At 45.5% G+C, this 25,020-nt stretch overlaps 1 protein-coding gene across 3 annotated transcripts in view; it reads right to left on the bottom strand.

Annotated features, from left to right (window-relative positions):
- Positions 1-24,327, bottom strand: part of RNF168 (ring finger protein 168) — a 29,068-nt gene extending 4,741 nt beyond the window's left edge. Inside the window, exons 1-5 of one of the 3 annotated variants that reach the window (XM_030574627.1) lie at positions 24,098-24,327; positions 16,865-16,948; positions 10,467-10,807; positions 3,660-3,736; positions 1,689-1,865 (exon numbers count right to left, since the gene is read on the bottom strand). In XM_030574627.1, the coding sequence (XP_030430487.1) occupies positions 1,689-1,865; positions 3,660-3,736; positions 10,467-10,767 (555 nt within the window). In that variant the 5' untranslated portion in view covers positions 10,768-10,807; positions 16,865-16,948; positions 24,098-24,327. Of the gene's footprint in view, positions 1-1,688; positions 1,866-3,659; positions 3,737-10,466; positions 10,808-16,864; positions 16,949-24,025 lie in introns of those variants that run through there. The other 2 variants (XM_030574628.1, XM_030574629.1) reach the window with 2 other exon arrangements.
- Positions 24,328-25,020: the final 693 nt, after the last annotated feature.

The raw sequence follows: 25,020 nt of genomic DNA, 5'->3' as shown, positions 1-25,020 counted from the left end.
CCACTCCTAAGCACAGGCTACAGACATTAACCTCCTCCAAAAAAGCATTTTTTAAATGATGAGAGAAGAGAGAAGCTCCTGGTATTCAAGAAGGTGGTTACTATGCAGGAGATTTTAAGTCAACTACTGGTAAACACTCCAAGTGTATTTTAAAGGTGGACATTTTTATTCTCTCCTCTTTTTTGTTGGATTTTAAAACTTAATGCTCAATAAGTTATTTAAGCACTGAATATTTAATGTTGGGTTCCAATCTAAAATTTGAAGAATTTTTTTAAAATTCTTCATGTAACCCCCAAGGAGATTACATAGATTCCTGGAGCTCTGTCTGCTGGCCGCTCAGGGAGGAGCAGCCAGGGCAAACTCAGAGTCTGCCCGGTAACCAATAGAGAGTGAGATGCCCTCCCAGGGAGTTGAAGAGAGAGGAGAAGCCATTTTGAAGAGGCGGGAGCCAGTGAGGGCCAGGGCAGGACAGGTTGTGTGGGGAGCTGGTGAAGTCCCAGGCCTGCAAGCAGGGTTTCCCCTCCCAACTTGCCTCTAGGGAACTGACCGCAGATCCCTCAGCTCGGTTTTCCTTCCCCACTGGTGACTCCCAATTGGTAGCGTTTGCTGAGAAATTACCCCAGCCAGGCTGGGTTCATCTCCAGCTCCCCTGGTGAGACCAGTCACCTCATGGTCAGCGCTGCTAGTCCAGGGAAGCTGCCTGCTGAGTGTGTGACTAGAGGTTGGGCTAGGAGGCTACAGTTTGGATGTTAGGGTAGTTGAATAACCTACACCTTGAGCCCTGCGCCCCTTTGTGATGAGGGGAGATTCTGGTACCAACGCAGCCTGAATCCTGCCTGAGGAGGATCCCTGACAGCAGACAGCAGCCCCTCTGCAGAGGCTGAGTCATCCAGCATCGTCTTCAAACCTGAAGATCATTCATGGAGTTCGTGAGTGCACTGTCTTTAGTTAGTTAGTCAGGGAATTTGTTTTGGGGACCCCCTACTCCCTGAACTGTGTCCTCAAGCCAGGGAGTGAGGGTTTGAGGATTTTATAACCTACTGCTTATTACACCTGTGGAGGGATTCACCACCTCCTTCCACTTGTGGGTCCTTTAGGCTGTACTGAATGCAGTCAGCCACACTGCTAAACCACTGCAGAGAATTTTATAGGTCATCAAGGGCCTCAGCGAAGTACGTGTACCAACAGGACACTAATTTTACACTTGTTACATAAAGTCACGGGTATTTTACGTGTGGGCACTGGTGACCCTAAAAATAGTGTTTCACCCTGTTATGTTGTATTTGTTGCCTGTTTAATATAATTGTTGTGTTGAATATATTTTTATGTGTTGTGTTATTTCTTGGAAGTCTCCAACTATCTGGCAAATAAGTGGGGATTCCTCTGTAGTTAGAATTTTCCACCCAAGCTGCCCTGGTGACCCTGCCAGGAAGGAGTGAGGGGGGTGACGCACTACCAAATAATTTCATAACAAAAAAGAAAAAAGATTCACCCTGCTGAGTGGGTGGCGGGATCCAAAACAACCCAGACCTGTCCATCAGAACCTGTAAGCGGATTGCCATTAAAGAAGGTAATCAGGTGGAGAGGGGCGCTATATTCATAAGGATTTTTGCATATGCTCTGGAATATATAAAGATCACTCACTTTGAGAAACACACTGCTCTAATGCCCTCTAGAGCCAAACTCACCAGATTGATACTGAGCTCCCATGCCAACTCTTCATCTTGTTTAAGCTGTTCCTCCATCTCTCTTTGCCTTTCTTCTTCCAGCCTGTGCACTTCTTCTTCCTCTGCTAACAGCCTTTGAATGTACTCCTCACTTGCTTTGCTCTCCTCTTGTTCATGTGCCCACCTCTCTGCCTTCACCTATAAGAAAAGTTTTTAAAAGATCTCAAATTAAATTTCAGGTGAACCTGCAGACAACACACTATTACACTAGAACCTCTCTATCTTGCACTTCATTAATATGAACGTCCCATAATTCACAAAAAGGCATTCTTCATGTTTCTCAGCAAAAATTTAAGAGTGTGGTGAAACTTCACTATTAAGACTTCACTAATTTTAGCATATAGACAGGATGCAATCTAGGATACTATTAAGTATTAAAGCTTCAATAATCAGAAGAATCAAGTACACTAATGAGCTACCTTTTGGTTCTTACAAAACTGCATTTGCAAACTTGCTAATTAGCAAGATTCAGTGACTTGCAAAGGGTCTCTCAGTCAGTGTGAAAAGATTACTTATCTGCAGCTAGAATTCTCCAACCACGTGTATCTACAGAAAACCTTGAGAAAACATGTGCCCTTGATACAACAGACTGGAAACCATCCATATTGCAATGACTGCTGAAGCTGTTCATTCTATCATACAACTAATCATTTAATGCAGGGATATGGAAGACGGAATAGCCCTCATCTCTTTCAATTCCTTTCTAATCCTTTAGAGCACCAAAAAACTCTAACATAGTAGGGTGGGTGAGTATGGCTCTCTTGATGCAATATACTGAGAACTCCAATTATGGGTTAAAATCTTTTCTTCCTTTAGGAATTACCTCTCCAGACTCTTTCTTGGGAGATGAGCCAGCAGAAACCACCCCAGTCAGACTAAAGGCACTGTGTGTGTTCTGCATTACCGTGACTACAGACTGGAAAAACTTGAACTATAGAGTGGAGGTGTAGAAATGGCCCAGGGAAGAATATTTTAAGGTGCTTTTGAGTGTCTGACCCTGGCAAACCCTCATAGGGCTCTGGGCCGAAGACCGGTGGAGTGGGAGGGCCCAGGCTCCCCTACCACCCTCTAACCACTAGGCAGCATCTCTTTCAAGTGCCAGCCATTACAATCCTTTTCCATTCTTCCAAGAATGCCAGTCTTGACATCCCTATAATCTTCTTTCACACATGCTGTAAGAGGAAGGTTGCACATGATCACTGGGCTCGCTCAACTTCCTTGTTGCCGTAATGAAAAACAATGCAGCCATCAGGAAAAGGTGCTACAAGAGCATTCAGACATTGGTCCAAATTGAAAAATCTATAAGCATTATTAGTACCATGTTTAATTCCATTTAGAAGGGTCCTAAAGTTGAGAGTAAAAAAGAAGCAAGTGATCAAATAATTCCTGCACTGAGCCCAACAATTTGTGGTTGAACAAGAATTTATCTTTAGAGAAACATCCAATCTTTATTGAAAGATGAAGATTGAGAATTAGTCACATTCTTTGGTAAACTATTCCGATGGTCACCTACACTAACTTAAAATTGTACACCTTATTTCTTGTTTGAATTTGTAAAGCTTTGACTTCCAGATATTTGATAATGTTATGCCCTTGTGTGCTAGATTAAAGAGCCCAGTAGTATCAAATGTCCTCTCCCTGGGTAGCTTCTTGTACATCATGATCAAGTCACCTCCTAACCGTCTCTTTAATAAGAAAAACTGAACTCAAGTATCTCACTGTAAGGTGTGTTACCAAACTTCAATCCATTCTTGTAGCTCTTTCCTCCTCAATTTTCCATTACAGCACTAAACCTACTTTCTATTTTAAAAGAAAGAGGAAAAAGTGATTCTAATTAAATAGTCAAATACTGGAGCCATTCTATACATACAAGATTCAAATAAATCCATACTCAAGGCAGTTACTACTTTAAACAGGATTTTCTAGACTTACCTTGCTAATCTCTGCCTCATATTCCTGTCTCAGTTCCCCAGGCTTGCTTAGCTGATGCAGTGGTTGGGATATACAAACTAATCCACAGAAAAAAAGGTGAGAGTGTGGGGAAAACAAAATGATCACTTTAAATAGCTCAGATTTTTATAGATTCTTTTCATACCACAGCCCATTACAATTTCATATTATCCTAGTTTAACTTAAACCTAAAACATGCAGAACACAACCATATCCAATACTGCACCTTAGCTCAATTGTGTCCACCTAGTGGAACATACAGAATGTTCCAATTCATTGAGAAAGCAAATACATATCTCAATCACTTCCAGCTTCCCTCACCCTCCATGAGGAAAATGACCAGGCTTCCTTATACTGTAGGATAGTGCCGCAAGAAATGTAAAGATCTTAAAAGCTGACCTTCAAAGGAAAAAAAAAAGAAAGAGTCTGTGCTCTCTTTTGTTCTTTATAGTACACCTCTACCTCGATATAACACGATTTCAGATATAACACGGTAAAGCAGTGCTCTGGGGGGAGGGGCTGCGCACTCCAGTGGATCAAAGCAAGTTTGATATAATGTGGTTTCACCTATAATGTGGTAAGATTTTTTGGCTCCCGAGGACAGCATTATATCGAGGTAGAGGTGTATACAAAGACAGCCTGAAATGTGTGTTGCTCTGTTGCTTTGAAGCTATTTCACAGGATTCTCACTCTTGGGTGTAAAAATTTTTGACAGGATAGAACTCTCAAAGCTAATGTGTTCCAGGGCTTCACCCTCACATATCAGAGGGAACGTTCCCATCCTGGACTGGCAGTGATACATTTCACTGGTGTCCTCAAATGTCAGTTTCTTTTTCAAACAAATGGAAGAAATGTATCAGTTCACAGCTGTACAAATAAAGCCACTCAAACTCTGATGGCAGTGAATGGACAAGCGCGATTCCTGTAAGAATATTATTTTCAAAAAAGCAAAATTAAGCATATCTCCCTCCTTCTTGATGAAGGATATGATGCCCTGATTACTTGTTTGAAACTTCTGGGATATCAGGATATGATGGTTCTCAGAGCACTCAGAACTGTCCTTATTTTGCAAACAATAATGTGCAGGTTTTATCAGTGGAGCAAGTTTATAGCATATGCCTATAATTTTATTACTGCTTGATCTAGTGCGTATTGTTACATTTTTTTAATTAAATGGGACATTTCTTGAGCTACTTACTATCCAAAAGTAAGAGTCCTGTAATTTCCTTGTTTAAAGATATCATTATTATTATTATTATTATTATCATCATCATTTAAAGCTACCACTCTTGATTAAGTAACTTAAGAGATGTTCCATTTAATAAAACATTCTCACTAGATCAAACAGTGATAACATTATAGGCTCCTGCTCAAACAAACCAATTTGATCTTTTTAAATAAAGAAAGAGAAACCAGGCCCTTTCAACCGTGTAAGGTAAATACAAATGTTTCAAGGATACTCTATCACAGGGGTAGGCAACCTATGGCATGCGTGCCGAAGGCGGCACACGAGCTGATTTTCAGTGGCACTCACATTGCCTGGGTCCTGGCTGCCGGTTCTGGGGGCTCTGCATTTTAATTTAAATTTTAAATGAAGCTTCTTAAACATTTTAAAAACCTTATTTACTTTACATACAACAGTTTAGTTATATATTATAGACTTATAGAAAGAGACCTTCTAAAAACATTAATATATTACTGGCATGCAAAACCTTAAATTAGAGTGAATAAATGAAGACTCGGCACACCGCTTCTGAAAGGTTGCCGACCCCTGCTCTACCATCACAATATATTTTCAAAGTTGTCTCTCTCTACACTAATACTTTTATTCGCAAAACTTTTATCAGGCAGGGGTGTGAAAAAAAGAAAAAAAAACACACACACACAACACTCCTGACCAACATAAGTTCAGTGTGAACAGAGCTATGTCAGTGAGAAAGCATCTCCTGCTGACAGCTACCGCCGCTTGTTTGGGGTGGTTTAATTATGCCGGCATACAGCAGCTACACAGGAGACCTTACTACTGTGTTGCTATAAGATCTATAGTGTATACACGGCCTTTGGCTCAGCTAGAGAAAAGAGACAGAGACTGAGTGGGATATGACAATATCAAAATTACAAACTATATGTTGTAATAGAATCCGGCTGTACTGCATTCCAGACAGCTGCCCTAATTTGGGAAAGGTGTATAATATCTTGTTGAAAGACCATCAGCAAGAGTAATCTGGGGCCACTGACTCAGAATAAACACTATGGAACAATGGTCTCTACACAAAGGGAGGGGCCCAAACATGAGAGTCGGATTTGGAGTTTCTGAATTTGAGCACATGGCACAGAGACCGAGGCCTTATTGAAGAGCTGGATTCTGCTCCGTGCAAGGGGCTGACAACACATATGGAGGACTTACAGGAGAGGTGGCAGGAAGGACTCTGCCCAGCCTGAAATGCTGATGAACCATGGATTCACAAGAAGGGGTAAACTCAGACTAGGGGCAAGTGCATCTCATTACTTTTGTTATTTTCAAAGATATGTAATGCTCAAGTTTTTTAAGACTAAAAGTTACTGTGGCTAAGAAATTCCTTTGCTAAGCTTGTTTCCTGTCATGTTGTCTTTGAAGGAGTTAAACTGAAAGCTCAGAATACCCACAGTCACGGACTGTGTGTAAGCAACTGCGGGCACAAGCAGTGCTTGATTACAGGAGGGCTTGGGGGAGGGCAGTACCCCTTACTACCTTTTGAGGCTATCCCACTTCTAATTTATTCAAAGGCAGCAGGGCAGCTGTGTTTTGCCCCCTGACTTCTCCCTGAGTGGCCTGTAGCAGGGCTAGGAATGGCATGGAGAGCAACAGCAGCAGGTGCTGCTACCTATGGCAGGAGGAGGGCATTGCAAGGAGAGGAGACAGTCTGCAGAGAGAATACTGCTGGGAGAATGGGCCCCAGCAGTGGCACTTCATGGGGACACCGTGAATGTCCCCCAACCACAGCTGGTCCCACTTGCCCAGGCTCAGCGCTTCACTGGCAGATCCCAGGCTCTGATGCCCTGCTCTGCAGAAGCCCTTTCACCCTGCCAGGAAGCACAAGGCACTGCCCAGTGTCCTGGCCAGCTACTTAGAAGAGATTGGCTCAAGCCTGCTGGATCTTGTCTTGACCACTCTTCCTCTGGCAACAGGCTGGGGGAGAAAGATGGGAAAGAGTTGGGGGACTGGGTGAGCCCAGGGGGAGAGGGGACCATCCCCTTCTAGGAGCTCTAAATTCGGGAGAGGGCCCGTGGGATGGGAGGGGAGTCAGAGTGGAAGGAGGGACAGAGATGGGAGACAGGGGGAGCCAAGAGTGGAATAAGGAAGCTAGGGGGTGTTGGCTGGGATGATTTAGTTGGTGGTGGTCCTGCTTTGAGCAGGGGATTGGACTAGATGACCTCCTGAGGTCTCTTCCAACCCTGATATTCTATGATTCTATGAAAAAGGTGGGAGGATACAGGTTAAAGGCAGGGGCAAAAGGCAGATGGGGGTATAATGCTCAGTAGCAGGTAGAAGAGATGCTGTGATGGGTGCAGAAGGGAGAGTTATTAGTGGGGGTGGGGGCAGAGGCAGGTGGGTAACAGATAGGGGAGATGGGGAGTTGGGGAGTTAGGGGTAGGGCAGGAGGGGGAATTAGGAGTAGGGGAGGCAGGTGCAAAAGTTAGGGGGCAGTTAGGGGTACGGAAGAGGTAGTTAGGAAGGGGAGGAGGCAGGACAGAAGGCGGGGGCTAAAGGCAGAGGGGAGAAGATAGTTTTGCTGCAGCAGTAGTTTAGGTAAGACAATATGCCTATAGGTCTTTTCTTATTTTAACATTTCCACTCTGTTTACTTTGTTCCTTTGGATAAAGGCTCTGTTTTGAAGAAGCTGATTTGAATCGCTCCATTTACCTATTTGTCACGAGTCTTGAAGAGAAGTCTTTAGCAGTAGTGAAAACCTAGATGACCCTGCTAGAGCAGCATAGTTTGTAAACAGGGATGCTCTGACCTGGAGACCTGGTTTAACAATGGAATGACCTGTATGCAGGATTCCAGCCTAAGAGCAAGCCTCTCACTTGAAAGGGTTGCCCATGGAAACTCAGTGAGGGGGGCCAAAGGTACAGTTCACCCTGAACCATGACAAGTATTCCATACCCTAAACTGAAACAAATTTGTTTCATATCTCTCTGATTCAGAGATCACTCACATAAGGCTACCCAGGTTAGGATATATATCTGCAGATCCTCTTGTGGCAAAAAACCCTTTGATATCAGAGTATGACAACCAGAAAATTCCACAGGGTTCTCTCCAGAGAGTTGTGATAGTCATGAAGTTTTCACATGAATAAAAAAATCTGTATAAGACTGTCACACATAGCCAGGAAACCCAATATAATACCAAGAGACAATTGGTGTTCCTGTTGCAGGCTTTACTTGGGGCCAGCAGGCCTAGTGGGCAGGCTGCAGTTCAACAGTTTTGGGATTCCCTTGTCAGGCAGTCTGAGGGCCTGGTTGTCAAGTTACAGTCCATCATCCCCCTGTGCTTCCTGGGTTCTCTCAGTCAGCCAGCAGCAGAGGGAAAGGGTACCAAGGCCCTTCCTTTCCAATGAGAAAGTGGTAAGGAGGGAGTCTCAGACCCTCTTAGCTAATACACTAGACCAGCCTCCACTGGGCCACTTCCTACATCTCCTGTTCTCTCTTTGGCACGGGTACAATCACCACACACTGCTTCCCTCTCAAAGGGTTGCTCTCACAGTCTCAACAATTCAGATAATCTCCTACTTTGAGAAGGAGATTGGACTAGATGACCTCCTGAGGTCTCTTCCAACCCTAACCTTCTGGGGCTTCCCAGTTCACTGTCAGTGTCCAGTTGTTTCCTCTTCTTGGAGTGAGAGAGAAGGGAGTGAGGCCCCTGCCCTCTTGGTCAGCTCTTACTTCAGTCCAGACCTTTCCCCTGTAGATCGCTTTGTGTCAGAAGCTACAGGACCTTACCCCTGGAGGAATTATGCTCCACTGTGCAATGCAGAGTTTTGCAGAAATTAATGTTGTGTGTCCAGAATTTCCTTTCACCTACAAAAATGGTCTGCAGTGCAGCTGGCTGCCACTGGGGTCCACTGGACCTGGCAGAGCCCAGCTTGCACATAGAAGATACTGCCCATCACAATCCCCTGAGCAACAAGTCGGTCTGCTGATATTTAAATACAGAAGAGCAAAGATACTGAAATAATTCATTGAAAATCCCGAGGAAACCTCAGGAGTAAATAAAATCAACTGATGTCACTGAAAGTGTGCAGCCCTCCAAAACTATTTGGTTGGAACTTCTAAAGTGAGTATGAAGTTGGAGGGTTAAGATCCAAGGCTGAGAATCCTGATGATGGTGTCTAAAGAATTTTTTTCACCTTATTTTACCTTAGAAATATCAGGAATGTCAAGTTTGGTCTTCCCTGGTTTGACTAAAGCATTCATCATGGTTCTCCAACACATATTGATTATAATAGAAAGGATTGGTGTGGATGGAGGAGAGTTAAATCATTGATATTAACCTTTTCTCCTAAATATTTTACTTAATTAGGCGTCAAAACAACTAAGTTTTAAACAGTCTAAGGGCAAGTCTACACTTAAAATGCTGCACCAGTGCAGCTGTGCTGCTGTAGTGCTAAAGTGAAGATGCTCCTACACTGACAAGAGAGCTCCCCAAGGGGAGGTAGCTATGTTGACCGGAAAAGCTCTCATCTACATGGGGGTTGAGGTCGATATATCTAAGTTGCTCAGGGGCATAGATTTTTCACGCCCCTGAGCAACCTAGTTATTCCACTATAGGTCTGTATAAATAAAACCTAAATAAAAATCACTAACTCTCAGTTAACCATTTTTCACTTCCTTGTGATTGTGAGGTCAATCCTAGTAGTTGTCAGAACCTTGGGCTCGAACTGATACCCACTGTTTTTGGGAAGCGGCCTAGGCCATTATGCTACACTGACACATTAGATTAAATGGGAATTCACAGACTTGGTGGGCCAGCTTCCAGGGTTCCAAGACCTGCTTCCTGACTGGCCACAGGATCTTGACCCTGATTGGTTGGTGACTATATAGAAACTTACTGCCTCCCTTTTGGTCTTGTCTGAGCAAGAAGCCATTGCCTGCTAGTTGCTACTCAGACCCCCCTGATCTTGCCTTGCCCCACCTGACCTCATCTGGCTGCCTCGCCCTGGCCCCAACGCCCTCCTCACTGTACCTTCCCGTTGGATTAGATCTTCCAGTAATCCCTTGTGTTAACTCTGACCACCACTTGGGTCTGCCCATTGACCTGCCCAACTCCCCGCCATGACAGTAGTCTATCCAGCAGTCTCCCAGGCTGTGCCTAGTCTAAGAAAACTGGAACCTGGGGTCAGTAAAATGTAGACAGGGCTTGGGTATTTTTAACTATGTCATTCACAATACACTGGGGATCAAATAAAAAGACCGAACCACCATTTACAGTCTCCTCTATTACCATTACCGGTAATTTTCCTTGCATAGACAAGAGGCCCATTTTTTGTGTAAAACACAGAACAGAAAAACAAATGTGCACTTTTGAAAAAAACATACATACATGTAGCTTGCCTTCTTTATATTACATAAAAAAGGGCACAAGCACATTTATTTCCTTTGCAAATTACCTTTAATTTACCAGATGATTCAATAATTTAGCTGCGCCAGCAATTACTTTATGATCTCACTTCATGACATCCAAGCTCACTAATACCAATTACTTTCCTACGGCACAAACAGATACAAGACAAATGACTTTTTACTTACTGTCCTCTTCCAGATCCTGTCCATTAACTCTGCGCTGGCATTCTTCTGGGTAATTCTTTTGAATCCTTTCCCACAGTTCCCAATTGATAAGAGTATTTTTGCGGGCATTATATCGTGCCCAAGAAGAGACCCACCGGCGGCAAAAAGGACAGTACAGACTTGCCTTCTCTACTGTCAACTGGAAACAAGAGTTACAGAGTGTGTGGTTGCATGGCAGCGTCACTGGCTCCACAAAAATGTCCATGCAGATTTGGCAAAGACAGTCAGTCAAGGAAAGAGGAGCCTCAGATTTCTTTGACATTTTGATTCCAAGCAAAAGGAGGTTAATGCAACATCAGTACCTGCAGTCAAAACAAACGCCACATTTCTTACTTGGTACTAACAAGAATACAATTTAAAACAGTTTAAAATGTTTGCTGAATAATGTAGAAGAAGTCTTGAGCTATCAAAATGTGTGCTTAATCAGCTATTTCTGTTTATCATCACCAAGATTCCAGGTTTGCAGAGTAAACTAGAAATCCTTCTCAATGGCATTTACCATCCTGAAATGACTAAGACTACATCAGCAATCTGTTTCCAAGCATTTTGTGTAACATGAACTTCAAAGCTTTGAACAAATCCTGAATGCTCTATTATAAAATTCCAAAATAGTAGGGAAAAAAATGTATGCAGGGCTTGAAATTTTACACGCAACCACTAGCTGGGGTGAAAAATTCCTTTCCCAACACACCCCTTTTCCCCTACAAGGATATGCCCCTTGCAACACCACTTGTGGGATAGGGAGTATGCTTAATACGCAGGCGAGAAGCCAAGCCCATTGGCCCTATTTTCCCAGCAGTCAGTTCAAGGACAGGGAAGGTATTGGGATTTCTACCAGAGTGATTCCTTTAATTAAATGGCAGATGAAATTCAATGTTGATAAATGCAAAAGTAATGCATAGTGGAAAACAATCTCAACTACACATAGGAAATGATGGGATCTAAATTAGCTATTACTAGGGCCCAACCAAATTTATAGCTGAAAAAAATGATTAACGGACTGTGAAATACGATCTACCCTGTGAAATATGGACCCTAGCCAGCAGCTCCTATCCTGCGCAGGGCTTCAGATGCTAGTCACCAGCAGGGACTGAAACAACTTCTTCCCCTGCAGGACCGCTCCCAAGGAAGGTCAGACGCATCTCTGGGATTCTCCCCAGCTGCAGGAAGCTCCACAGCTCCAGCTGTTACACCCTCCTCCCTGTCCCAGAGGCTGCAGCTCTAGCTGTCACACACACACACACACCACCCAGGCAGGCTGCAACTCCAGCTGTCACCCCCTGTGTGAAGACGCTGCAGCTCCAGCTGTCAGCCCACCATGGGGGAGGGAAACTGCCGGAACCAGATCTATGGTAACTCATCGCCCAATACCCTGCAACCTTCACTTCTTTGCTGCTGCTGCTGGCGGTTTTAGATATGGGTGCCCAGGCAACAGCCTTCCTCTTTGGCTGCTCAGCTCTGAAGGCAGTGCTCCTGCCAGCAGCACATCAGAAGTAAGGGTGGCAATCCCATGATCCCCCTACAAAAGCCTTGTGACACCTACTCCCTCCCCTCAACGGCCTTTTGGTTTTGGGACTATTATGATTACAACACTGTGAAATTTTAAATACAGTAACTCTTTGCTTAATGTTGTAGTTATGTTCCTGAAAAATGCTATTTTAAGCAAAATGATGTTAAGCGAATCCAATTTCTCCGTAAGAATTGATGTAAACGGGGGATTAGGTTCCAGAAAAAATATTTTCACCAGACAAAAAGATTTTTTTTAAATATATATTATATATACACACACATATGCTCCAAAATGTCTGTTTAGTCTATAAGGTGCCACAGGACTCTTTGCTGATTTTACATATATACAGTATAACTTTTAAACAATGTAATACTGTACACAGCAGTGATGATTGTGAAGCTTGGTTGAGGTGATCAAGTTAGAGGGTGGAAGAGGGTGGGATATTTCCCAGGGAATATCTTACTGGTAAATGAACTAGCATGTGGCTGAGCCTTCAAGGGTTAACACACTGTTGTTAATGTAGCCTCACACTCTACAAGGCAGCACGAATGGAGGGAGAGGAGACAGCACGGCAGAGAGAGACAGACACACACAGACCTTGTGTGAGAGAGAGATACGCATTGCCCCTTTAAGTATGCTGACCCCCACTGTAAGTACACTACCTTTTAAAGTAGATAAGCAAGTTGAGACAGCAGCTGCAGCCAGCAAGCTCCCTCGGTCCTGAGCCCGGTCATATCCCTCCCCTGTTCTGTGAAGATGGGGTAAAGGAGCAGGGGGCAGGAGACTGATGGGGGGGGACACCCTGATATTAGCACCCCTCTTCCCCCTCTCCGCTCCCTCCCCCGCACAGCAAGCAGGAAGCTCTTGGGGGCAGCGGGCAGGCAGGAGCAGCACACAGCAGTGGGGGGAGGGACAGCTGAACTGCCCGGCAATTGATAGCCTGCTGGGTGTCTGCTGTACAGGGAACTTAGGGGAGTGGGGCTGCCAATCCACCCTGGTTCCAAGCCCCCAGCAGCTAGTTGCAAGGGGCTGCTCTTCTTGCAAGCAGTGGACAAAGCTGGCAGCTGCCAAACAACGTTCTAAGGGACAAAGAGTCCTGTGGCACCTTATAGACTAACAGAAGTATTGGAGCATAAGCTTTTGTGGGTGAATATCCACGTCATCGAGGTGGGTATTCACCCACGAAAGCTTATGCTCCAATACTTCTGTTAGTCTATAAGGTGCCACAGGACTCTGTAGCTTTTTACAAATCCAGACTAACATGGCTACCCCTCTGATACTTTACGTTAAGTAAAGCCTTTCCAGTTTACCTGAAACACATTTTTCAAAGAAATCACAAGTACATAATGAAAATTAAGCTAATCTTGGTCATGGCACCTTCAACATTTGAGTATTTGCTAACAGATTATTTTTTTTTAATCTGTATCCTCACATTATAATTGTGTACACAGTTGGCAAAAGTATCACAACTGTTGCTTTGCGTTCACAAACTTGCGTCTTCCATTAGTCAAGGTTTCAAAGCATTGAATCCACATGTCCTTTAAAAGTTGCTACTAGTACAGTAACTCCTCACTTAACGTTGTAGTTATGTTCCCGAAAAATGTGACTTTAAGCAAAACGATGTTAAGTGAATCCAAATTCCCCATAAGAATTAATGTAAATGGGGGGGTTAGGTTCCAAGGAAATTTTCTTCACCAGACAAAAGACTACATATATATATATACACATAGATATTGTGACAAAGTTCCTCTACCTTGGTGAGTCCTGTGCTTATTAGTGGGTTTGCTCGCCTCAGAGATTCACCATGTGGGTCAGGAAACAGCCCAGAGACCTTCCTCTCTCGTAGAAGTCACAGTCCAGGTTAATTCCTCCTATGTCTGATCAGAAGTTGGGAGGTTTGTGGGGAACTCGGGCCCACCCTCTACTCCAGGTTCCAGCCCAGAGCCCTGTGGACTGCAGCTGTCTAGAGTGCCTCCTGGTACAGCTACAACTCCCTGGGCTACTTCCCCATGGCCTCCTCCCAACACCTTCTTGATCCTCACCACAGGACCTTTCTCCTGGTGTCTGATAATGCTTGTACTCCTCAATCTTCCAGCAATATGTCTTCTCACTCTCAGCTCCCACTGCCTCTTGCTCCCAGCTCCTCGCATGCACAGTATATACTGAGGTGATGTCCCTTTTAACTCAGGTGCCCTGATTAGCCAGCCTGTCCTAACTGATTCTAACAGTTTCTTCTTAATTGGCTCCAGGTGTCCTAATTAGCCTGCCTGCCTTAGTTGGTTCCAGCAAGTTCCTGCTTGTTCTGGAACTGCCCATTACCTTACCCAGGAAAAAGGGATCTACTTAATCTGGGACTAATATATCTGCCTGCTAACACTCTCCTGTAGTCATGCTCCACACTCTTCACTACTTCACCCTCGTGTCCCGCCCCAATACAAAGCGGAGGGACCTCCTGCCACCTCTCGAGGGCGAGAGGCCCCAGAGGGCCAGCTTATATTCTGCCCTGGTCCCGAGGCCTGCCAGGGATGTCACTTGGCGGCTCCTTCACGGGGCTGTGAGCACAGGCGTGTACTTGGCGCAGTTTGCCCATCCCCAACACCTGCCCCTTTTGCAACATGACGGAAACCCTGGTGCACGTTTATTTAGAGTGCGCCAGGTTGCAGCCCCTGTTCCAGCTCCTCTCAGATCTCTTATTGCGTTTTTGGTTGCACTTTTCCCCTCACCTGTTTATCTATGCACTCCCCATCCGTGGCCCCACAAAGTCGCGGGATCTCCTTATCAACCTCATCTTGGCCCTGGCCAAACTAGCCATCTACAAAACCAGGGAGAGGAGGTTGGCCGACGGGATTTCCTGCGACTGTGGGGCCTATTTCCGCTCCTCTGTCCATTCACGCATCCGGGCAGACGCCTTCGAGGAGCAGTGGGCGTTGTCTGGCGTTCTCTGCTCGGTGTCCCCATCAGGTTCCCTTCGTTTAGCCCTATGACCTCACTCCCGATCCTGTTTTTTTCATTGGTTGTCCCCCATAATTAGTTGGTATCACAGACCTGTGGATCCTCCCCTTAGACTGGGGGGAGGTCCTTCAGCAGTGGGCGTCTTCCTGGATGCCAATAGGAACACTCTCCTGTAGCCATCTGGCCTGACCCTGTCACTCACTCACCACTCTCTATCCATACACGCGCGCACACACACACACACACACACACACACAATAAGTTTTAAACAAACAATTTAATACTATACTCAGCAATGATGATTGTGAAGCTTGGTTGAGATGGAGGAGTCAGAGGGTGGAATATTTCCCAGGGAATGCCTTAGTGCTGAATGATGAACTAGCACTCGGCTGAGCCCTCAAAGGTTAACACATTGTTGTTAATGTAGCCTCACACTCTATAAGGCAGCACAAATGGTGGAAGGGGAGACAGCATGGCAGACACAGACAGAGAGACACACCTTGTGTATGTGAGAGAGATGTGCATTGCCCCTTTAAGTATGCTGACCTCACTCTAAGTACATTGCCTTTTTAAGTAGATGGTAGAATCATAGACTTTAAGGTCAGAAGGGACCATTATGATCATCTAGTCCGACCTCCTGCACAATGCAGGCCACAGAATCTCACCCACTCACTCCCATATCAAACCTGTGTCTGAGCCACTGAAGTACTCAAATCATGGTTTAAAGACTTCAGGGTACAGAGAACCTTCCAGGAAGTGACCCATGCCCTGCGCTGCAGAGGAAGGCAAACAAACATCGGGGCTTCTGCCAATCTGCCCTGGAGGAAAATTCCTTCCCGACCCCAGATATGGCGATCAGCTAAACCCTGAGCATGTGGGCAAGACTCACCAGTCAGACACCCAGGAAAGAATTCTCTAGTAACTCAGATCCCACCCCATCTAACATCCCATCACAAGCCATTGGGCATATTTACCGCTAGTAGTCAAAGACAAATTAATTGCCAAAATTAGGCTATCCATTACACCATCCCCTCCATAAACTTTTCAAGCTTAGTCTTGAAGCCAGATATGTCTTTTGCCGTCACTACTCCCCTTGGAAGGCTGTTCCAGAACTTCACTCCTCTGACGATTAGAAAACGTCATCTAATTTCTAGTCTAAACTTCCTGATGGCCAGTTTCTATCTATTTGTTCTTGTGTCCACATTGGTACTGAGCTTAGCAAATTGAGACAGCAGCTGCTGCTAGCAAGCTCCCTCTGTCTTGAGCCCTGTCATTCCCCCCCAACCCCGATCTATGGAGATGGGGTAAGCGGAGGGTAGGAGCAGGGGGGAACTCTGACATTAGCACTCTTCTTCCCCCTCCCCTGCACAGGAAGCAGGAGGCTCCCTGGAGCAGCTCCAAGGCAGGGGGCAGGAGCAGCACATGGCAGTGGGGGGAAGGACAGCTGAATTGCCAGCAATTGATAGCCTGCTGGGTGACTACTGCACAGAGAACTTAGGGGAGTGGGGAGCTGATGTCCACATTGTTCCAAGCCCCCACCAGCCAGCTGTGACAGGCTGCTCTTTCAGCAAGCGGTGGACAAAGCAGGCGGCTGCCAAACAATGTTATAAGGGAGCACTGCACAACTTTAAACAAGCATGTTCTCTAATTGATCAGCAACGTAACAACAAAACAATGTTAGCCTGGACGACTTTAAGTGAGGAGTCACTGTACAGGACCTCACTTTTATTATCACCTAAAGTTAACCTTCAGTATTGTTCTGTGGATCAACAATGGTTCTTGCTCAAAAGGATAGTTTACTTTCATTCATCTGGTTGACTACCTAGGGCTAAAAAGCTGAAATGAAGTAATCAAAACTGAAAAGCCTGAAAAAAAAGTGAAATGATATGCTGCATACCTTTTGTTGTCCAATATGATTTGTGATACTTTTATGGACCATCCCATACCTTCCTCACCGCATTTTCTGTTTGCTCTAGTAGTACTGTGGAACACAAAATACATTTCACAGGCCCTGATTTTAAAAACCAAAAAAACATATAGATCACTGATACTCAGACTAAGGCTCAGAAGCACAAGCAGCTCTCCTTCCCCTCTTTGCAGCACATGATATCAAAGCACCGTGTGATTTAATTATTAACCAATCAGGATGCATTTTTACTATGTTAACAACCAACTGCAGCTGATGAAATACTTAGTCATTTAGTTGTGAGAAAATATATCTATATATTAAAAATAGTAAATGAAACAATGAATTCACACTACGGTGGCTCTTTTGGGTAATGCTGATTGCTAATTTGGCTCCTGAACCATGGAGGTCAGAGTATCACTGATTCAGATCAGAGCAGAACAAGTGACAATATGTAATAATGAATAAGTGTTTTGTAAATGCTCCAAGTTACAAAAGCTTAAGTTTAAGAAACCTCTCCCAATGATCTCCTCGGAACTACAGGGAACATTTATATAGGTAATAGTTAATCCATTGATCTTGGATCCAGGACACTCTGGCAACTAAAGAGGAGCACATAGAGACTGTTGGAATATCCAGTCCAATAACCAAGCTTTGGACATTCTAGGATGCATGCTATGAAATGCAGCACTCACTTTCAGAAAACATTATTTCAAAGACATGGAATGGACAATGATGGAAGAGACTAGCAAGCACCTGATCAAGATGGTGATAGTGACTGCAAAATGCTTAGGGAGATTAGAGAGGCTATAAAAATAAAAAACAACAACAACAGGGGATTTTAACTGTCCCCATATTGACATGTCACCTCAGGAGGGGATGCAGAGATAAAGTTTCTTGACACCTAAAATGACACCTTTCTTGGAGCAGTCCTGGAACTCACAAGATGAGAGGCAATTCTTGATTTAGTCCGAAGGGGAGCACAGGATCTGAACCGCTTAGCTAAAAGTGCCACCAGGGTTATTCAAAACAAAACAAAACCAGTGAGAGGCAAAAAGGCATCCTTTAAAAAGTGGAAGTTAAATCCTATTGAGGAAAATAGAAAGGAGCATAAACTGTGGCAAGTGAAGTGTAAAAATATAATTAGGAAGGCCCAAAAGAATTTGAAGACCAGCTAGCCAAAGATTCAAAAAGTAAGAGCAAAAAAATACGTAAGTATATCAGAAGCAGAAAGCCTGCTAAACAATCAGTGGGGCTACTGGACAATCAGGATGCTACAGGAGCACTCATGGAAGATAAGGCCATTGCAGAGAAACTAAATGAAATCTTTGCATTGGTCTTGATGGCTGAGGATGGTGAGGGAGATTCCCAAACCTGAGCCATTCTTTTTAGGTGACAAATCTGAGGAACTGTCCCAGACTGAGGTGTCATTAATGGAGGTTTTGGAACAAACTGTTTAATTTAACAGTAATAAATCACCAAGACCAGATGGTATTCACAGGAAATCAAATACGAAATTGCAGAACTAACAACTGTGTTATGTAACCTATCATTTAAATGAGGTTTTGTACCAGATGACTGGAGGATAGCTGATGTGACACCAATTTTTTTAAAAGGCTCTAGAGGTGATCCCACCAATTACAGGCCAGTAAGCTAACTTTAGTACCAGGCAAATTGGCTGAAACTATATTAAAGAACAGAATTGTCAGATTTCAAAGTAGCAACCGTGTTAGTCTGTATCCGCAAAAAGAACAGGAGTACTTGTTGCACCTTAGAGACTAACAAATTTATTTGAGCATAAGCTTTCGTGGGCTACAGCCCACTTTGTCAGATACATAGATGAACATACTTTGTTTGGGAAGAAGAGTCAACTATTTTTTTGTAAAGGGAACTCATGCCTCACCAATCTATTTGAATTCTTTGAGGGGGTCAACAAGCATGTGGACAAAGGTGATGCAGTGGATATAGAGTACTTAGATTTTCAGAAAGCCTTTGACAAGGTCCCTCAGCAAAGGCTCTTAAGCAAAGTAAACTGTCATGGCATAAGTGGGAAAGTCCTTTTATGGATCAGTAACTGGTTAAAAGATAGGAAACAAAGGGCAGGAATAAACAGTCAGTTTTCAGAATGGAGAAAGGCAAATAGTGATGTCCCACAGAGGTCTGTAATGTGGCCAGTACTGTTCAACATATTCATAAATGATCTAGGAAAAGGGGAAAATAGTGAGGTGGCAAAATTTGCTGATGATACAAGACTACTCAAGATACTTAAGTCCAAAGCAGACTGTGAAGAGCTACAAAAGGCTCTCTTAAAATTGGGCGACTTGGCAACAAAATGGCAGATGAAAGTCAATTAAATTCAATGTTGATAAAGGCAAAGTAATGCACATTGAAAACATAATCCCAACTATACATATAAAATGATGGGGTCTAAATTAGCTGTTACCATTCAAGAAATTGATATGTATCAAAAAAGATAGTCTCTCACAGTATTCTTGAAAGCAAGTTAAGGAAGTATGGATTGGATGAATGGATTATAAGGTGGATAGAAAGCTGGCTAGATCATCAGGCTCAAAAGGAGTGATCAACAGCTCGATGTCTAATTGGCAGCTGGTATCAAGAGGAGCGCTCCAGGGATCAGCATCTTCATTAATGATCTGAATGATGGGATGAATTGCACCCTCAGCAAGTTTGCAGATGACACTAAACTGGGGGGAGAGGTAGATAGGGGCCAGAGTAACCTAGACAAATTGGAGGATTGGGCCAAAAGAAATCTGATGAGGATAAGTGTAGAGTCCTGCACTTAGGATGGAAGAGTCCCATGAACTGCTATAGTCTTGAGACCAACTGGCTAAGCAGCAGCTCTGCAGAAAAAAACAGTGTGCCCCTGTTGCCAGGAAGGCTAACAGTATATTGGGCTGCATTAGTAAGTGTGTTGCCAGCAGATTGAGGGAAGTGATTATTCCCCTCTATTTGGCACTGGTGAGGCTACACAGAATCAATCATAGAATATCAGGGTTGGAAGGGACATCAGGAGGTCATCTAGTCCAACCCCCTATTCAAAACAGGACCAATCTCCAAATAAATCATCTGGATTACTGCGTCCAGTTTTGGGACCCCCGCTACAGAAAGGATGTGGACAAATTGGAGGGAGTCTAACGGAGGGCAAGAAAAATGATTAGTGGGCTGGGCCACAGGACTTACAAGGAGAGGCTGAGGGAACTGGGGTGATTTAATCTGCAGAAGAGAAGAGTGAGGAGGGATTTAATAGCAGCCTTCAACTACCTGAAGTGGGGTTCCAAAGAGGATGGAACTAGGCTGTTCTTAGTGGTGACATCACAGAACAAGGCGCAATAGTCTCAAAGTGCAGTGGGGGAGGTCTAGATTGGATATTAGGAACAACTATTTCACTAGGAGGTGGTGAAGCACTGGAAAGGGTTACCTAGGGAGGTGGTGCTATCTCCATCTTTCGAGGTTTTTAAGGCCTGGCTTGACAAAGCCCTGACTGGGATAATTTAGTTGGGGTTGGTCCTGCTTTGAGCAGGGGGTTGGACAAGATAACCTCCTGAGGTCTCTTCCAACCCTGATCTTCTATGATCTTGGAGTCATTGTGGGTAGCTCTCTGAAAAATCCACTCTATGTGCAGCAGCAGTCAAGAAAGCTAACAGAGTTGAGAATCATTAGGAAAGGGATAGATAATAAGACAGAAAATATCACATTGCCTCTATATAAATCCACAGCACACCCGTATCTTGAATATTGCATGTAGATTTGGTCACCCCATCTTAAAACAGATATTGGAATTGGAAAAGGTTCAGAAAAGGGTAACAAAAATTATTAGGGATATGGAACGGCTTCCATATGAGTAGAGATTAATAACACTGGGACTTTTCAGCTTGGAAAAGAAACTAAGAGTGATATAATAGAGGTTTATAAAATCATGACTGGTGTGGAGAAAGTAAATAAGCAAGTGTTATTTACTCCTCATAACACAAGAACTAGGCATCAACAAATGAAATTAATGGGCAGCAGGTGTAAAACAAATGAAGGAAGTATTTCTTCACACAACACAGTCAACCTGTGGAACTCTTTGCTGTAGGATGTTGTGAAGGCCAAGACTATTACAGAGTTTAAAAAAAGCTAGATAAATTCATGGAGAACAGATGCACCAATGGCAATTAGCCACGATGGGCAGGGATGCAAACCATACTCTGAAGTGTCCCTAACCTCTGTTTGCCACAAGCTGGGAATGGGCGACGGGGGATGGATCACTTGATGATTACATGTTCTGTTCATTTCCTCTGAAATACCTGGCATTGGCCAATGTTGGAAGACAGGATACTGGGCTAGATGGACCATTTGTCTGATCCAATATGACCGTTCCTACACTCTTAAGTGTAGAAGATAATCTGCCAGATCTGCTGGGCCTCTTTTAATTCTATGATATTCCAGGAGAATATAAAAATATATAAGAACCTGAAGCATCCCTACACTACCATTAGAATAGCATTGGAAAGCGCCTAGAACAGTGGTCCTCAAACTTTTGTACTAGTGACCCCCTTCACACAGCAAGCCTCTGAGTGTGACCCCTTTTATAAATTAAAAGCACTTTTTTATATTGAACATTATTATAAATGCTGGAAGCAAAGTGGGGTTTGGTGGTGGAGGCTGACAGGTCACAACCCCTGTCTGAGAACCCCTGGCTTAGAAAGTCCATAGGTCTTTCTGCGGTACTCTCAGATATTTCACTTTTGTATACACTGACAGAAGCAATGTATCGTGAGCCTCAAAGCTTCACATCATAGTAAATGTGAATTGTTACAATTGACTTAAGCCTCTTCAAGCTGGAGAAAGAAGCTTATACCAGTGAGCAAGGTCACTGTCTCCTGTCATTTGATTCTCCCTTTGTTAAAAGAAACAGATTTTGTATATTTTTTGTAATAAACAGGGCTGCATTCAAGTTACCTGGCTCCATCATCAATTTCTCCTCCTATCTGTAACAACCTGCAAGACTCCACATCTTTGACTAACTGCTCAGGTCAAAGGACTAATAGAATGCTCAAAAAATGATGAGAAGAAAGGAAAAATAAGGTAGGAAGGTTGTGCAAAACCTTCCCTGATGTGATGCCAGTGCACTTGGCACTGCACAAAGAATGCAGCCCTGGTTCCATAAATTATAATCTAAATCAGACAAATAAGTCAGCTTTTACTCAGGACAAAGTCTCAAAGTGGCACTGATTAAAAATCCAAAAGTAGAATAACCAATAGAAAGCTTCAAAGAAGACATTTTAAGGAAGAATCAGAAAACAAAGGGAAGTAGCTTGGCACATAAGGTGAGAGGAAGAGTTTTCTGAGTACATGAAAGCTTAAAAGAGAGGGAATACAAGGAAAAGAAAGTTGCTGTGCTGGGACTTGAAGAAAATAAGCTTGAACTTGATGCAGAACGTAAGAAAAGGACAGTGAACAGGGAAGTGACACAATCAGAGCAATGAAGCCTGCTAAAACCACTGATCTAGGAGTTTATGATGGAGCTCCTGCATCTCTAAGTGAATCCAAAGCGTGTCTGTGATTCAATTCAGCAATTCTTGGAACTGCAGGGTGGGGCCAGAAATGAGGGATTTAGGGTGCTGGAAGGGGCTTAGGGCTGGAGCAGGGTGTTGGGGGACAGGAGAGAGTGCAGGCTCCAGAAGGGGGCTCAGGGCTGGGGCAAAGGTGCAGAAGGGGGCACAGGCTCCAGGAGGGAGTTTGGGTGTGAGAGGTGGCTCTGGGCTGAAGTGCGGGAGGGGGTGTGGAGTGCAGGTTCCAGGAGAGATTCTGGGTGTGGGAGAGGGCTCAGGGCTGGGGTGTGGGAGGGGATTCAGGATATGGGCATGGGAGGAGGCTCAGGGGTGGGGCACAGGAGGGGGCTCAGGCTCCAGGACAGGGCAGGGGGTTAGCATATAGGCTGTGGGCTCTTGAAGAGAGTTTGGGTGCATGAGGGGGCCCAGGGCTGGGGCAGGGGTTTGGGATGCAGTAGGGGGTTCAAGGTGCAGGTTCTGGGCAGGCAGCACTCCTAAGGTATTAGGAGGCTCCCCGGAAGCAGCAACATGTTCCTCAGCTCCTGGGCGTATGGGCAGCCAGGGAGCTCTGCGTGGTGCATGCTGCCTCCACCTGCAGGCAGCACCCCCACAGCTCCCATTGGCCACGGTTCCCAGCCAATGGGAGCTGTAGAACCAGCGCTCAGGCCACGGCTGTCCCTCCACCTAGGAACCAATTGGACATGCCGCCACTTCCAGGAGCTGCGTGGAGCCAGTAGGGAGCCTGCCAGCCAGGGCCATCCCTACCAATTATGGTGCCCTACACAGTCCGAGCACTTAATTCCCCGCCCCCACCACCCAAGGGTCTGGGCTACACTCAAGACCTGCAGGGCCAGAGAGGCAGGAGCTATGGGGGGCCACTTTGGGGAACTCCACAAGCCTAGAATGACCCAGGAATTAGCAAGGGCCTGGCATGGGCAGCAGGAAACAGAACAATCTGGCAGCAGCCTGCTCTGCTTCCCCCACCCCTGCCGTGTCACTTAGGGGAGGGGGAAGAACCACCCCCCACACTCACTGGCAGCAAGAAGTGGAGCAACACATCTGGGAGCTTGGAGTGGAGAGCTGGGGCTGGGTTGCTCTACTTTCTGCTGCTACTGGTGAGTAGGGTTGATGGGGAAAGAGGTGGAATGGGGGCAGGCCAGGGGCAGAACGGTGGGGGGGTGACTAAGAGGCAGGATGGAGGGAGTTGTTCCAGGCCCCACACCCCCCTAGGGACAGCCTTGTCCCTTGCACTGGGTGCAGCCCAGGGGGGTGGGGCTGACTGCTGGCACTTCTGCTGCCACATATGCAGCACGCAGCCACCTAGGGCACCATGAAATTTGGGGAAACTTGGTGCCCTAGATAACTGCGTATTCTGCATATACCGAGAGATGGCCCTGCTGCCAGCCCTGCAGCAATGGGAATTTTAATGGCCCAATCAGCAGTACTGACCAGAACCACCAGGGGCTCTTCTCAGCTGGGCTTTCTGGTCAAAAACCAGACACCTGGCAACCCCCTTCCCGCCTCGGAGCCTCCCTGCCTATGCCCCCAGTGCAGGGGCCCAGGGATCCCCCCGTCCCCAGTGCAGGGGCCCAGAGACCTGTTACTGCCAGGAAGCAACATAAGCTGGGTCTGAGGCCTCCACTATCCGCCGTTACAACCCGATACTCACCGCACGCCTGAGCCCGCAGCCGCGCTCACTCCTAACCCTCTCGGGGTCAACCAACTGACGTCATCACGTCAGGCGCGCGCGGCCCGCGCTTCTGGATCCCGCCGCCACCCGTCTTCCCCTGGCGCGCCGGAGGGCGGGAGCCGCGGCCTCGTTTCCAGAAGTGCCTCCCCGCTGGGACTGCGCGGCCCCTTCCCGCTCGGGAAGGAAGGAGAAGCCAGGCCAGGCCAGGGCTACTGAGGGGAAGGGCCGGGCCCTAGCCCCGCCCTCTGCTTGCCTGGCTTCGGACGCTGAGTCCCGTGATGGGACTTGGCGTGGCCAGCCGTGCTCTCCCCTCGGCGGCGAGCAGAGACCTCTCGTTTCAGCCAGGGCGGGCCCAGGAAAGGGAACGCGGGGCTGACGCCCGGCCGGCCGTGCCTGCTGCCGGGAGAGACCAGGGCTGCGCAGGGAGCTACCTGCTGGGGAGGCACGTTCAAACACGGCTCCTCGTTTTTTTTTTTTGTTTTGCATTAATAGAAGCTTTATTTTTTCCATTATATAGACCAACTTAACATGCTTTGTTTATAACTTACAAACTAATAAACTTTTACATACATTTATACAAATTCAGAATGATTTTAAAAAATATAGTACAAATCCACCTTAAGGCACAAAAAGTTAACAAAAAATGCAGCACATTTGGAAATCTCAAAGAAGCCAATTCAAAGGAAGCTGGCCTTGTAACTAAGGCCTTGGCTACACTCACACTTTACAGCGCTGCAACTGGGGTGTGAAAAAACACCCCCCTGAGCGCTGCAAGATACAGCGCTGTAAAGCGTCAGTGTAATCAGGGCAGCAGCGCTGGGAGCGCGGCTCCCAGCGCTGCACGCTACACCCGTAAGGGATGTGGTTTACATGCAGCGCTGGGAGAGAGCTCTCTCCCAGCG

Source organism: Gopherus evgoodei, chromosome 9 (genome assembly GCF_007399415.2).
Source record: "Gopherus evgoodei ecotype Sinaloan lineage chromosome 9, rGopEvg1_v1.p, whole genome shotgun sequence".
Lineage (NCBI taxonomy): Eukaryota > Metazoa > Chordata > Testudines > Testudinidae > Gopherus > Gopherus evgoodei.
The sequence above is the reverse complement of the archived record's forward strand: the minus strand, read 5'-3'. Positions and strand labels throughout refer to the sequence as shown.